Consider the following 15478-nt stretch of genomic DNA (forward strand, 5'->3'; position numbering starts at 1 on the left):
AATGAGAAATTAACAGAAGAGGAAACTTGTATAGCTAGACAGCAAGGAGTCACTGAAAGGTTTGCATCCTGGTAATAAACGAAGGTACTTTAGGGCAATATGCAAACTAGGTACTAGGTCCCCATCTTTCAATGGTCTGACTTTTGATTTTACAATGATGTTAAAGAGATAAATGCATTCAGTAGAAACTGCACTTTGAATTTTGATCTTTTCCTGGGCTAGTGGTAAGTGGTGTGATACTCACTTGTGATGCTGGGCAGTGGCTGCAGCTCCCAGCCAGCCATGCAATCATGGGGTAAACAACTGATACACTTACAACCATGCTGGACCCAGACCACCGTTCTGTTTTTTACTTTCATTATAGTATTCAATAAATTATATGAGATACTCAATACTTTATTTTAAAATAGGCTTTGTATTCAATGATTTTGCCCAACTGTATTCTGATGTTACGTTTTCTGAGCACGTTGAAGTTCGGCTGGGTTAAGCTGTGATATTCAGTAGGTTAGGTGTATTAAATGCATTTTCGACTTAATGATATTTTCAGCTTACAGTATAAAGGTTTATTGGGACCTAACCCTATCATAAGATGAGGAAGATCTGTAGTTGGGTAGGAGTTGGGGATAAGGTACTAGAGGCAAAGAAACCACTTAACCAGGGCTTCCCTGGTGGCGCAGTGGTTAAGAAGCCGCCTGCCGATGCAGGGAACATGGGTTCGAGCCCTGGTCCGGGAAGATCCCACATGTCACAGAGCAACTAAGGCCATGCGCCACAACTGCTGAGCCTGTGCTCTAGAGCCCGCAAGCCACAACTACTGAGCCCGCATGCAACAACTACTGAAGCCCGCAAGCCTAGAGCCTGTGCTTCGCAACGAGAGAAGCCACCACAATGAGAGGCCCACGCACCACAATGATGAGTAGCCCCCGCTCACCGCAACTAGAGAAAGCCCAAGTGCAGCAACGAAGATCCAACGCAGCCATCAATCAATCAATCAATAAACCACTTAACTAATTTAGGCTGGAGGTTCTAAAAATTAGAATTAGGTATTGGCATTATATGTTCTCTAATAGGATGCTTTATACCCATAAAACTTATAATCAAAGGAAAAATAATTAAGATCAATTTAGGAGCTATGTAAATTATCTAAAATGATCTGTAATCATGTAACTTATTTAACTGTGTTTTGAGCTCTTTCATGATACTTTGATTCATTGAAAACTTCATGTATTTTTAGACCTAAAGATTCTATGTCCTCATGAAATACAAATTACTTACTTTTCCACTTAATATTTAGTTACAATAGAGTAAGCATTTAAAGGCTGATAACTAATTGCAAACTCATGCTATACTATGCACTGTTTATGCATACGATGTTGCATCTGTTCATTCTTAGGAGATTGATTTGTATTTATTTCTGTTTAGAAAAAATATTTTATGTTTTTTGTACAAAAATAGCTGTGGGACTGCACCACAAAGGTGACTATTAAAATAGCCTTTGTGACCACCGATATTTATAGAGTGTGCTTAGGCAATAAAACCCACTGTTCTGCCTTTTGGTCATGCCAAGGTGACTCCTCCTGGCTGTGTTCCAGGCAACTGTAGTTCCAGCCCAGGGGGAGAACTGAACCACGGAAGTGAGACTGTCCCAGGGGAGGGAGAGGATAGAAGAACTCAGGTTCTTTCTCAGGCCAAATCAGTAAGGCAGCATCTAAGCTCCCCGGAGGGTAGGAAGGAGAGAAACCAATTGGAGGATGGATGTAAGAGGAGAATATAAATCCTCCTACTAACTTGCTTGCTGGTCTCTAAATTGGAAAACAGAATCTACAGTTGGGTTTTTGTTTTAATGACAACAAAATTCAGATCTTCTTTAGCCTTAAAGTTGTTGAAGTTTAATTTTAATTGTTAAAAGATTAAGAAGAGTAGTAGGTAAGCTGTCTGGAGATTTGAATCTGGTCCTCTAAGCCTGGTTTGTCCTGCCCTCACCACATGTAGAACAAGAGAGTCAGAATAGAGATGGCTTTTTAATGGTTTTGTCCAGCTCTGAAATTACTATTGTACAGTGTTTCACCAGTCATCTTACTTTTAGTATCTGTACCAGACAAACCTGTACATATCTTTGCTTTGTTTTTATAATACTCTAGGGCTGTTATAGTTCTGAGGATATGTTTTCCCTGAGAAAACCTAAAAAGATCTGAGGAGACAGTATGAGCCTTTTCTATCTTTTGTCTTAAGAAGTTTTCATAAGTGTCCACCAAGACAAATGAAAGATACTGAGTGTTAATTAAATCTTTATGATGGACATTTTTAGAAAACGCTTTGAAAACTTCCCTTGCCCAACCGTGAATAGCTTACTCTGTCATACATACGTATTCACATATATTCACACTGTGAATGTAGTGAGAAAAGGCAACAATTTGTAATTTTGGTTTATCTTTTTTCAGTTAATTATGAGCAATAATTTTTTTTTCTTCTTCAAGGTGATATGGAAAGCCCTGTGTTTGCATTTCCCCTGCTCTTAAAAACAGAGCCCCACGTTGAGAAGCTCTTCACATATTCTTTTTCTTGGAATTTTGAATGTTCACACTGCGGACACAAATATCAAAACAGGTTAGTTTTTCTATTTTTTAAAATGGATTCATTCTATTGAAAATGGCTCCAAGTAATAAAATTGGAAGAAAACTTGCTTCCACTTGTAGCACTGCTCTCTCCACCCTTGATAAAATTTCCCACCATATATTGAAGTTTCTCCACCATTAAGGTTTAAAGGAAAATTTTGAGCCTCAGAAATTGCAGTTTGCTTGCTTCTTCATACTAGAAGAGTACAAAAAAAAAATGGTTTGATAGATTACTAGAAGGCATTTTCTTAAGAAGTTCTTTAGTGGGAAGTGGGGACAAATGGGAACGTAGCGCGTTCCCCTGTACTCCCCTCCCCTCTGGATTCCCCGCTGAGTAAGAATACCTCTTAGAATTCTTTGAAAAACTATGTGTGTTTTGTTTACTCCAATATTAGGGACTAGGGCTTTTGTTTGCTTGTTTTTAACATCATGGCAACTTGATTTTAGGCTCCCAGAGTCTGATAGCAGTCCTCAGAGGTAACTTATGCTTTCCCATTCCTTTCCTTAGTCCCATGAAAGACCAGCCATCACCAGAATCCTTCCACACGTGAGCTGTCTCAGCCGTACTTTCTACTTCCCTGATGCCTCTAGGTGAGGACTAGAGGGGTCATGATTGTTGTACATGACCCTGAGATTGGTACTTGGGAGGAAGCATGGAAAAGAAAGAAGCTGCAAATTTATTTTGCCTCCATACACCTGCCACATAAATAAGGAGAGAAGTTAGGTTTTAGAAGAGGAGTCAGGGAGAGAAAGTTCATCAGGCATGATACCCTAACTTTGTCCATATATGAGAAAATCTCTGGCTGGCTGGCCTTTCCTCTTTTCTGAAAGTCAACTATTAGTAAACTAGAAAATTTGGAGTCTCTCAAAGTTATTCAATAAAACTATAAGAGAGAAGTATTGCTTTAGATACCCATTATCTTAATCAAGATTATTTTTAGGTATTTAGGGATCAGTTGAGGAGAGTTGGGACTGAGAGAACACTCTAGGGAATCCAAGCTACAGAACCAGGAAACATTTGTATTTTCACCACTTAGCTTGAAAGTACTAGAACAGAGTAAGAGTTAGCATTTCACTCATACCTAAGACATAAATAATTTTGTGTAAGTGAGTATGAGAACAAATACCTGCTTCTAGGTCTTCTGTCATTAATTTCTATAAATTACCTGACTTTCTCCTCATTTGACAGTGTGAAAACTGAAGCTTTAAAGGGGTTAAATTGATGCCCAAGGTGACACGATAGTAAGTGGCAAAATTCAGGCTTAGGTTTTCTGTTCTCTAAGACTTTCCTGCTCACTGTCGTATACTGCCTAATCACCACCTGGATTTTAAATAATATAAATAACATATACAAGTCTGATGATTAAAATCAGCTTCATTAGAGCTTTTCCAAAATCCCCATCTCAGTTGTTTGACAGCTTTTCATTGAACATATCCTGTGTGCCAGGAACTCAACAGAAGTAATCTTAATTCTGGCCAAATTCAGACCAGTTAGTTAGGGAAGTAACATATGAACATAATAGGGGACCGGTGACTTAGTCGTTATTTTGATCTGTTGGCTTTGAATACAAGGTGGATAAGTGCATTTTGGAGCTGTATAGAAAAACACTGAGCGCTCAAGGCACAGATGCCACCAACCACTTGGGTTTGCCTTTTTTTTTTTTTTAAGTTCTTTGTTCTAAAAGTAAAAGGAGTTACAGAGGAAAAGCTAATATGAAGTGGCATTTTACTAAAACTGTCTTCACTTAATCTGGTGGAAGAATACCCAGCAAACTCATTCGTTTTTGTGCTGCTGCTTTTAGTGCCAGTTGAACAGCTCTTACTTAATTTAGAAGATATGTTCTGGAGGCAGTTAAAAACATGGTCTTTGGAGTTGGACTCCCTGAATTCCTGTCTCTAGTCTGTCATTTATCATCTGATGTATTTCACTTTCCTCATCTGTAAAATGGGGATAAGAATAGTACCTGCCACTTCGATTTGTTTGGTACGTGAGTGCTTAGTTAGCACAGTGACTTGTACGTAGTAAGTGCTCAGAAATGTTAGATGTCCTGTGGAGCATTAACACTTATTTGCTGAGACAAACTCCCTTTTATTAACTAAAAAATAGGAGCCTTTACTTCACGTTTATCTTTGAGAACTAAGAATTTAGCAGAAATATAGTCAGTGTATTTGTTGATACCTCTCTGTGGCTTTGCTTTTACAATGTTAGCTTCCCTGATCTATTTTTAACGGCCTGTGCTTATCTCACTTATGATTTACCAGTATTTGTTACTGTTTAGAGAAGAAGGTGGTGTCTCCTAGATAATAAATAATTGCTCTTTTAAAGATAGCAGTAAAGCCAATCTAGTTGAGGTACAGTGTGAATCTGTAAAGATCATCTTTTTAGAGGCCTATTGCTCTTTTAAAGATATTAGTAAAGCCAATCTAGTTGAGGTACAGTGTGAATCTGTAAAGATCATCTTTTTAGAGGCCTATTGCTAGTAAGTATTCAGGCTAAAGTGCAAATTTAGAACTTGTGTAAACTGTGGAAACAGTATTCTTTCGCAACTGATATTCTTGTATTTTAAGGATCAAGATAATTAAGTTGTCTCTATTCCTGATCGTACATATTTGTAAGCGCCCCTTTTTGTTTTAGTTTGTCAGTAATGGATAGCCAGATTGTGAATTTTTTGAGTAAGAGATGAGCTCTTAATAAATTTGAAAGCCTTAGAACAGTGGTTCTCAACTATTTTTTGAGACAAATATTTTTTTGTGTGTGTGTGGGGGGGGGGCTATTTTTGTCCCATGGGACATTTGGCAATGTCTGGAGATAACTAGTTGCTACAGCTGGAGGCTGTTACTGGCATCTAGTGGGTAGAGGCCAGGGATGAGGCCACATATCCAGCAATGCACGGTACTGTGCTCCACAGCAAAGAATAACCCAGTGCAAAATAGCAGTGGTATTGCTCTTGAGAAACTCTGCCTTAACGTTTTCTTCATCTCATAGCTGGAAAACTATAGGTAATTAATGTGGAGAGTCCTTACAAGAGCTTTTACTAGAGTAGGGTTCGGGAGGAACATTGATATATTGATTTGAGGGGATAGGAAAGTATGAATAAACAAAGGAAAGTACCTTTTTATTTTAAATGTTGATTGAGTTAACATAAATGAATTTAACTTAATCAAAGTTTTGTCTTCTTTTTTTACAGATGTATGAAGAATCTGGTCACCTTTACAAACGTCATCCCTGAGTGGCACCCAGTTAATGCTGCCCATTTTGGTCCATGTAACAATTGCAACAATAAGTCACAGATAAGAAAAATGGTATTAGAAAAGTGAGTTTAAATTGCACTACTATTTTTAGAACAAAATGAAGGTGGATTTACTTTTTTTTTTTTTTTAATGTGTAGAATTGAAAGTGATGACTACAACCTACTTTCAGAAGCTTGAGTTAACGTATGTTTGTGAATTGCCAAAATGCTGCTCTATGTCAGGAACTCTGGCCAATAAGCAAGCTGTTCAGGCAACATACCACTGCAGAGCTGACTTAGGGTGATTGTCTGACCCCACTGTCCTACTGTCTTACCTTCTTTTGCCTTTTTTCTCTCTTTAAGGGTATTAAACTTCCATTTTTCTCACCTCTGCCAAGTGCCTGGAGTCATTAGAATTCTGGAATGTCCTTAATCTAATTTCAAGAACTGAGATGATTCAAAGATGAGCCATAGGCTCATCTGTCTGAATTTCCCTCTTCTTCCAGTCCTCGGCCTGATTCCTCATCCTTTTGTAAGCTCTCTGCTGCCCTTGAGCAGATGTATCATTTTTATATTTTGCCAGCTCTTCTATTTTTTCCTCAGTGGGAGGACTGCTCAGAATTATCTTTTCCAGTGTTATCAGAAGCCCCATATCTTTAAAAACTCACAGGTAAATTCCATTTTAGGCAGTTTGTCTCTCTTTTGTTAATACACTCACACACATACCTCCTCTTGAACCTTTGCTTTCAGTTGCCCTTATCTCTACATAAAGGAAATGTTTTGAGGTTTAATTTGATGTAATAAAGAACCAGTGACGTTAACCTTTTCTTAACCTTTTTCTGATGCCCTTGGATGTGCCAAGAAACCTCTCAGAATCTTTCCTAAAGGTTTATTATCATCCAAGTAATAAATTCTCAGTTAATCTAATAGTGCCAAGACTTAAAAGGAAAAGACAGCAGTGCCACTCCTACCGCATCTCCAGGCATCTGCTTTTTTTTTTTAAATTTTATTTATTCATTTGTTTAATTTTTTAGCTGCATTGGGTCTTTGCTGCTGCACGCGGGTTTTCTCTAGTCGTGGCGACCGGGGGCTACTCTTTGTGGCGGCGCGTGGGCTCCTCATTGCGTTGGCTTCTCTTGTTGCGGAGCACGGGCTCTAGGCACCTGGGCTTCAGTAGTTGTGGCTCGTGGGCTCTAGAGTGCAGGCTCAGTAGTTGTGGCACACAGGCTTAGTTGCTCCGCGGCATGTGGGATCTTCCCGGACGAGGGCTCGAACCCGGTTCCCCTGCATTGGCAGGCGGATTCTTAACCGCTATGCCACCAGGGAAGTCCCGGGAGTCTTCTTTATACACACTTGTGGTCACTGTCTCAGTATTCAGCCCAGGGCCTTACCCCTACCTTCTTCAACATCTGTTGCCTATCAGTATTCAGTCTTCAGGGGTTCTTTGGGGGCATGTAAGCTCTTCTCATCAGTATCCCCACTCTGTAGCAGTCACTGCATTCATCACTTCATTCATTCTGCTAAGTTACCATTTTTCTGTTTGCTTTTTGTCTTCTAAGTATTTATCGTCTTCTTGTTTGCTCGTGTCTCCTTTCCCTTTTTTTGTCCTTTTGGTTTTTTACCTTTTTTTGTCCTTTACTATCATTGGATAGCATTTGATTGGGGAGACAGTGGAGATATCTTTAACTAAAAGTCCATAGGCTGTCTGGGGTCCAAGCTTTGAGATTTAAGTCTTGAGGGAATCCCCCCCAACCCTTTTATTTTTCTGACTGTGCTGCATGGCTTGTGAGATCTTAGTTCCCCAGCCAGGGATTGAATCTGCACTCTTGGCAGTGAAAGCACAGAGTCCTAACCACTGGACCGCCAGGAAATCCTTTTTTTTTGAAGTGCTTTCCTTAGTGATGAGGTAGAAGGGCAGCCGGATTGCAAGTCTGTCATCCTGCCCTGGATCATTGGATCACTTGAGGCTTCTTGGTATATATAATTTATAACAGTTTATAGTGCTTTTTCTCAAGCCCTAACATTGAAGATAAACTCACTACTATTTTGTTTGATCTATTAATTTGTTGTATTGCAACATATAATTTTTAATTATACAAATATGTTGCTTTACTTACATTAAAGATTCATACTCTGATCTGGAAATGTATCCAGCCCGTGTTTCAATGGGAAATGTGTTTAGAGTTCTAGTGAATGGGCCAATTTGTAAGCAGAATTTATAATTTGGACATTTACTGTATTCAAAAGTAAATTGAACTAGTATGTAAAATTTCACTTAAATTTTAAATGACAAGGTCTTTATAAAGTCCCTGGTAATTTTTTTACTTTGAAATTTGTGTAACTTGATTGTTGGTATCTAATGGAATTTAGAAGCAAATTTAATGTAGCTTTTAGGGATAACTTAAAAGTAATTAGGTCCATCATGATATCGTGCATAACTCAATCTTATAGCATTCTAAAAATTAATAGTGTTCCCTGAGCACCTTGTCTCAGGTAATCTCCATCTCTATATGTTCCCATTGGAAAAAGAGTCCATTGATAAATCTGGTGGGTCCAAATCTGCTACTTTTCTTTAAGTAAATTTGAGTAAATTATTTAGGAATTATATCCAGAGCATGGTGACATAGACTTAGAATGTGATTTAATTTTACTTCACAGACTCTTGAAATGAACCTCTCATTACTGCCACGATCTCCTTTAGGAATCTGGGCATACACTATCCTGGATTGTCATTTGAAAAGCTTACTTAAAGTTTTAACAATGATCTGTTTTTTAAACAACTATTTCTAAAGGATAGGGGAGTAGGGAGAATTGAAATAAGACATTTCTGCTCTGTGCTTATAGAGAGAGCTTTGTTAAACTGTCTAATACAATGATTTTCAGACTTTTAAAACAGATAAAGTACACTCTCCCCTACAAATTTTGGATGGAATACTGATATAAAAAATAGTTAAAATTATGTTTCTTAATTTAAGTCTTCATTGTTTGGCAGGAAATGTTTCATTATTTGTGAGATCCTTGAACCACCTTCAGAAAACACAGTTTGTAAACCTTTGTTGAACAGTTGAGTTTTTTTTTTTTGGCCACGCAGCATGTGAGATCCTTGTTCCCCAACTAGGGATTGAACCCACACCCCCTGCAGTGGAAGTATGGAGTCTTAACCAGTGGACAGCCAGGGAATTCTCGAACAGTTGAATTTTTTCTAAAGATGTATTTTCTTTTTTACAATTAACATGAACGAATTCTAATTCTTTGAATTACACCTAATTTTACTCATATTTTTCATTTTTTGTCATATTGCAAATTGAAACAATGGTATAATAGAGCTAAAATGTAATGAGGTTTAAAAATTACATTTGCAGATTTTTTTCTGCCTAAAGCCTACATTATTACAGTTCAGAAGTACGTATGTACACATTGTTAAATATGCTTTTTCTAAAATATGAATGATTATATTACATTAGTTGGGCTGAAAATCAAAGACTTGTACTCCAGGCCATTAGCACAAGACTGGCTACTTTTTGTGGAGCTGACTCAGTGTGCCCTGCTGACTTGCATAGCAGGGCAGTTAGCACAGTTCTCTTGTGCTTGCTTTCTCTCTTTCCTATTTTCTCTTCTCTTCCTGAGGGTAGATCCTTATAACAGGAGGAGTTGAATCTCATGTTAGGGAGGTGAGTACAAATGGATCATAGCTTGAAATCTCTTGTGACTCTTGGTTCCAGTTCTGTTAACCTGTCCCATCCAGTTTTTTATGGTTGAGTCAGAACCTGACTTGCTCTCTTCAGCTCTGAGCACTGTCTTTGACACTCAAGGGTACTGTGGGTAGGAAGAAGTGTGAGAACAAAATCTGTTATTGCCAAGCTAGAGGTAAACTTCAACCCTCACCTGAGAGGCTGGAAATGAGACAAGCTGGAATTATGGGTAGGAAAATACCGTGACTTTTAGGGTTTAGGAGATGTAGAAAGGAAAATAAACTAGAAAGGGAGGAGGCATCTGCTTTATTTTGTTGACTCCAAGAAGCCAACGTTTCTAAGTTGTACTGTTTTAAAATTATGCCATTAAAAAATAAATGCTGCTTATTTAACATTTTCCACGTGTAAACTCACATAGAAACTAGTAAGATTGTGTAGTCTACGGATCAACAAGAGAATGTTTTAGTAACTAGCCTCAGCAAATATATTGAAAAGGTAACATTTGAGGCCAAAAGAACTAAATATTAGTACTTGAAGAGGCCTAAAGCCTGTCTATCCAGCTGTGAGAGTAAACCTCTGGTTTTACTGTGGATCACTGATTCACAGACACAGTTTCACCTCTTAGCATGTTTGAAATGGGAATACATCTAAAAATCGATGGCATGGTATAGTTTATTTGGCAGTCTTCTTTCATAATGGTACATTTTATATAATCAGTGGCATCTCAGATCAATGTGTGGCAAAAAACAATGAGAGTTTAGTGTTATGGACGGTTTTGCAGGACTTTTAATTTTATCAGTACTTAAGTTTTAAAGACTTGATTATTCTCTAACAGAAAGATTGACAAGGGATGATTTACAAATTATCTCTCATCAGTTTGAATAATCTGCATTTTGGACATTGATTCAAGTTTATTTCAGCTGAATAAATTTTGGTAAGCTAAGTAAGTTTTAACAGCTGTTTAAATATTGGGAAGACGTATTCAACATTTTTGTAAATCCTGAGAGCTTTGTTAAATTTAATTATTTGAGGCCTATTTTGGGTTCTATTTTCTGGTTTGTTATGTTACTGTAATAATAAAATGTATCTTTGAAATTATGGATGTCTTAAAGTTTATAGTAAATCAACCATCATGTTGTATTTTCTTCTCTACTTCCTCACAAATAAACTTTTTGTAAGTAGAAATTTTAGTTTGATGGGTCTCTCTACTTCCTGAGAAAACTGAGAGGAATAGGCCAAAGTATTAGCATGTTGTGGTTTTTAAAATGTTTGTTTGAATATCTTACGTTTGTTATTTTGTTTCACATATCACCTGTCCCATCTAACAAAGGCAATTAATTTGGGCACTTGATGCCAAAGAGAATTCTCAAAGGTCTGGATTTTTTTCTTTTGATTCTGTGAAGTAGTTTCCGAGAGCTCTTCTTTAAGCCAAAGCAGCATCACGGCTCACAGAGCAATTTTTGTTTAATGGTCTGTGTTAGAGCCTTATTGCATGATGGCTTCCAACTGTCAGTGATAGCATTCGGAGAAGGGTTTACTGTTACATTCTTCTTAGAGTGAGTTCTCCATTTCTAATTAAGGCACACATCTGGAGGTTCTCAAGAAAAATCAGTGCAGTTGGCCTTGAAAATGTTATGTGTGACTTACTCGCTTTAGACCATTTTCTGTATAACCAGACACATGGTATTACATTTGTTTGACTTCTCTTACCTTTCTCTCCCGCAGAGTATCTCTCATATTCATGTTGCACTTTGTGGAAGGCTTACCACATAATGACTTGCAGTACTATTCATTCCATTCTGAAGGCTGTCTTTATCAAATAACTTCTGTAATTCAGTACCAAGCAAATAATCATTTTATAACATGGATTTTAGATGCTGATGGTAAGTGTTTAAACATTTTTCTTTTATGATAATAGGCATGGACACTAAACTGTAGTTTGTTCTTTTAAGACAGACTTTGCCTTGGTTCTTTTTTCTCTCCTCCTGTCCTTGCCTGTTACTATTCTGCCCCTCTCCTCTATTCTGTCACTGCTTTAGAATCACTCCTAACTTTTAACTTTGCTTGTTTATATTAGCATATTTATGGGTATACACATGCATATGCATATTTCTTTTTTAGACAGAGATTGAGGTGATATACTACTGTTGGTTTACAGCTTGCTATTTTTCACTTAATGCCTTTGCTTTCATTTTTTTATTATATGAGGAATATGTGTTCAGTATAAAAAATGGTCCAATTTTGAGTTTTTAGATCTATAACCTTGTATTTCTTTTAAAAAGAAAGTGCATTGTTCTGGAGGTTTTTTATTTGAGAACAAAAATAAAATAAGTTTTGCTGAGTTTGCAGTTGTTAGTAATATAAATAAAAGTAAACATCTATTTCTAAGACTATTAGACATTGCAGACTATATAACCTTCTCTCACTGTGAAATAGAATATCTGAAATCTGTAGTTTGCTAACAGCTACAGTCAAGGTAAAGCCTTTATTTAAATAATTAAACTTTTCAATACAAGGTTAACTAGTACAGCTCATGAATTTTGCTTTTTCCCTTCTGTATATTTAATGTGGTTTATCATTGAGTTTGTTTCCCCTCACGATGTTCACTTTGTCTTAGACAAGATAACTCAGTCTCCTTAAAGTGTTATATCAGTCCATTGATAAGGGGTCACTTTGATTTTGTTCTATTTTTCCATTTACAATTAAGAAATTTTTCATATTTGATATTTTCTTCCTGGGGATGATTTGTTTAGATGACACTAACCAATAACGTGTTTATAAAAGCACTTTGCAAATTGAAACTCGTTATAAATATAGTTATTACCTTAAAGTTTTACCCTTCTTCAGAATTTGGGGCGGGGGAAGTGGTTCTCAATAACATAAAAAAACTTAGAAAAAATTTATTTTACTTTTTTATTGCATTCTAGAGAATGAAAAGTCTGCTTCAGGTAGAAGAGGTTAGATGGTTTCCAACTTTGACAGCGTACAAAAATTGTATGGTTAGCTTATAAAAAACAACCTGGCTCTCTCCTAGACCAGTGAATCAGTCTCTGAGAATTCAGCCCAAATATTAATCAGATGATTCTAATGTGTATATGTAGTGGAGAACCACTGACCTAGGCAAAGAAAATATTCTCAAAGTTTTAATGGGTATAGGATAAAAAGTGGTGGGTTCAGATAGTTTATAAGGGTGTATCCACATAAACTTAACAGATGGCTTTGTTTGGGGTTTTTTGGTGTGTAGAGGGACATTAACCTCTTTCCCTTCACCATCATCTCATTCCTACTTGACAAATGAGAAAACAGGAGCTCAGAAATAAAATAAGAGCAGACACCTAAAGACCTAAGCTTCTTTTTCTAACCCCAAAAAGAAATGAAATAAGAATTGAATTAAGTGTTGGCATTTGAGTTAACAAGCTTCATTTATCTTGAAAATTCATTATATTATGAAAAACTTAATCTATTTTCTAATATTGTTATATTATATTAGGTGATACTGTACTGTATTCTAAGTTCCAGAAGTTAAAGATACTTCTGTCTTGATTTTTGTGGGCATTTTAGAAAAGAGTAAACACTACCTCAGTTTTTCACATTTCTGGATGTTAGTGTATAACTTTTGTTATCCAAATAAGGACTTTTAACATTTGGCAGAGAAAAATGGTGACATAAGGATAAGGCCGTGTTTTCAAGCATTCTCCTTCGGTGGATATCCAGCGATACAGCGGTTAAAAAGGCCAGAAGAAAGTTAACCCAGGATGGTGGTTTTTTTGAATGTCTAACATCTTTCACTTTCCTTCCCCATCCCCCAGGAAGTTGGCTGGAATGTGATGACTTAAAAGGCCCATGTTCTGAAAGGCATGAGAAATTTCAAGTTCCCGCTTCAGAGGTACATATTGTTATCTGGGAAAGAAAAACATCCCAAATGACAGATAAAGCACCTGCCTGCTGCCCACTTAAAAAGACTTACGATCAGCACGCTCTCGGAGATGAGAATCAGGTATCACCAGCACTGTGTTCTGTAGGTGATGCTGCCTCCGCTGAACTGTCCTCAGGAACTCACCCCACAAAAGTGTCAGTTGCTCCTAATACTCTTTCGCAGGATGAAGCCGTAACTTTTGAACATCATTTATTTTCAGGTCTGAAAGGTTTGGTCGACAAGAATATTTCACCTTTGACATTTGAAGAAATACAGGTTAACTCGGAAGGTTTTTTATTAGAAAATAAACCTGTGGCAGAGAACGCAGGGGTTGTCGAAACACATACCTTGCAATCGCAAGAGTCACTAATGGCTTCTTTAGTATCGGCTCCATGCAAGGACAAGCTTACCCAAGACCAGTTTGTGGATTTAAGCTTTTCATCTCAACTTGTAAATACAAATGTGCCATCAGTACAGCTGAATACAGAAGATACTGTAGTTACTCAGCCTGTGAATGATATTCGTGCTACTGACCTTACACAGAGAGTAAACTCCGTAGAAACTGAGGGTACAGTTGCCCTAGAGAAGGATGCTCCATCGAAACAATCTCTTTTACCAAAAACTGAGAAATTAAAACCAGAACAACATGTTACATCTCAGGTGTCTGATTTGAAGGAAAAAGAAACTGCAGCGTCTTCTCAAACCGTAACAGCTAAGCTGTCACAGAATCCATTTCTGAAAGAAAATCCGAAAAAACCATTTGTGGGAAGTTGGGTTAAAGGCTTATTAAGCAAGGGTGTTTCTTTTATGCCGTTTTATGTTTCAGCTCATAGTAGAAACACTGTGACTGATTTGCAGCCTCCAGTTAAGGGGGCAAGTAATTTTGGTGGCTTTAAAACTAAAGGTACCAAACAAAAGGGTAACTGGGCATCCAGGGAAGCTCATAGCTGTGCAAGTAAGCCTCCTCCAGTTAGTAACCCTGCACCAAGCCATCCATCACCAGTTAGCACAGCTTCTGCTCTCCCTGCTGATGGTAATGGTGATTTGGAAGTTTTGAAGAAATGTGGAAACGCCTCATATGGAGCTCACCTCAACCACAATTCTCATGGAAATGAAAATGGTGTTTCTTCAGCAAACCGTGGAGACTCAGTTGAGGGTCAGATTCATAAACTTCGTCTAAAACTTCTTAAAAAACTTAAGGCAAAAAAGAAGAAATTAGCTGCTCTTATGTCTTCCCCCCAAAATGGAACACTTCCAAGTGAAAATTTAGAACATATGTCCCATTGTGGATCTCCAAATGATTGTGAATCAATAGAAGACTTGTTAAAAGAGCTACAGCATCAAATTGATATTGCCGATAGTAAATCTGGATGCCCCACAGTTCCTAGTGTTTCCTCATACAGTAGTCAAACTCATGAAGAAATTTTAGCAGAATTACTGTCCCCTACAACGGTCGTTTCAACAGAGCTCTCAGAAAACGAGGAGGCTGACTTTAGGTACTTAGAAATGGGAGATAATCATATCCCAGCGCCAGTACCTAATGAATTAAACAGTATTCCCCAAAACACTCATCTAAGACAGGACCATAATTACTGCAGCCCCACTAAGAAAAATCAATGCAAAGTTCAGCCAGACTCACTCACAAATAATGCCTATGTTACAACATTGAACTCGGAAAATTCCATGAAGACTGATATTTTTGATGAGTTTTTTTCTACTTCAGCGTTAAATTCTTTAGCAAGCGACACGTTAGACTTCCCTCATTTTGATGACTATCTGTTTGAGAATTGTTGAATGCTTGGTAACTGTTTTTAGTTTAATATTTATTATTACTCTTGGAAAAATTTACTGTGTTTTTTGATAGTGTTTACACACTGGCCTTGTCATGAACAAAATGTAAGCTACTGAAGGTTTTACCTTTGGTTATGCCCACAAAGCATACGATCTGTTTCACAAGTTTAAATGATGAAGAATTTGTTCTCCTTGTTGGCTTCATTTTGTGTTTGTAGGAGAATGAGGATTTCA

The 15478-nt window shown here is 37.3% G+C and overlaps 1 protein-coding gene across 1 annotated transcript in view; it reads left to right on the forward strand.

Annotated features, from left to right (window-relative positions):
• Nucleotides 1–15247, forward strand: part of USPL1 (ubiquitin specific peptidase like 1) — a 28842-nt gene extending 13595 nt beyond the window's left edge. The window contains exons 5-8 of the mRNA XM_065896329.1: nucleotides 2478–2607; nucleotides 5804–5929; nucleotides 11263–11420; nucleotides 13347–15247. Of these exons, the coding sequence (XP_065752401.1) occupies nucleotides 2478–2607; nucleotides 5804–5929; nucleotides 11263–11420; nucleotides 13347–15247 (2315 nt within the window). The remainder of the gene's footprint in view (nucleotides 1–2477; nucleotides 2608–5803; nucleotides 5930–11262; nucleotides 11421–13346) is intronic.
• Nucleotides 15248–15478: the final 231 nt, after the last annotated feature.

This window comes from Phocoena phocoena, chromosome 18 (assembly GCF_963924675.1).
Source record: "Phocoena phocoena chromosome 18, mPhoPho1.1, whole genome shotgun sequence".
Classification (NCBI taxonomy): Eukaryota; Metazoa; Chordata; class Mammalia; order Artiodactyla; family Phocoenidae; genus Phocoena; species Phocoena phocoena.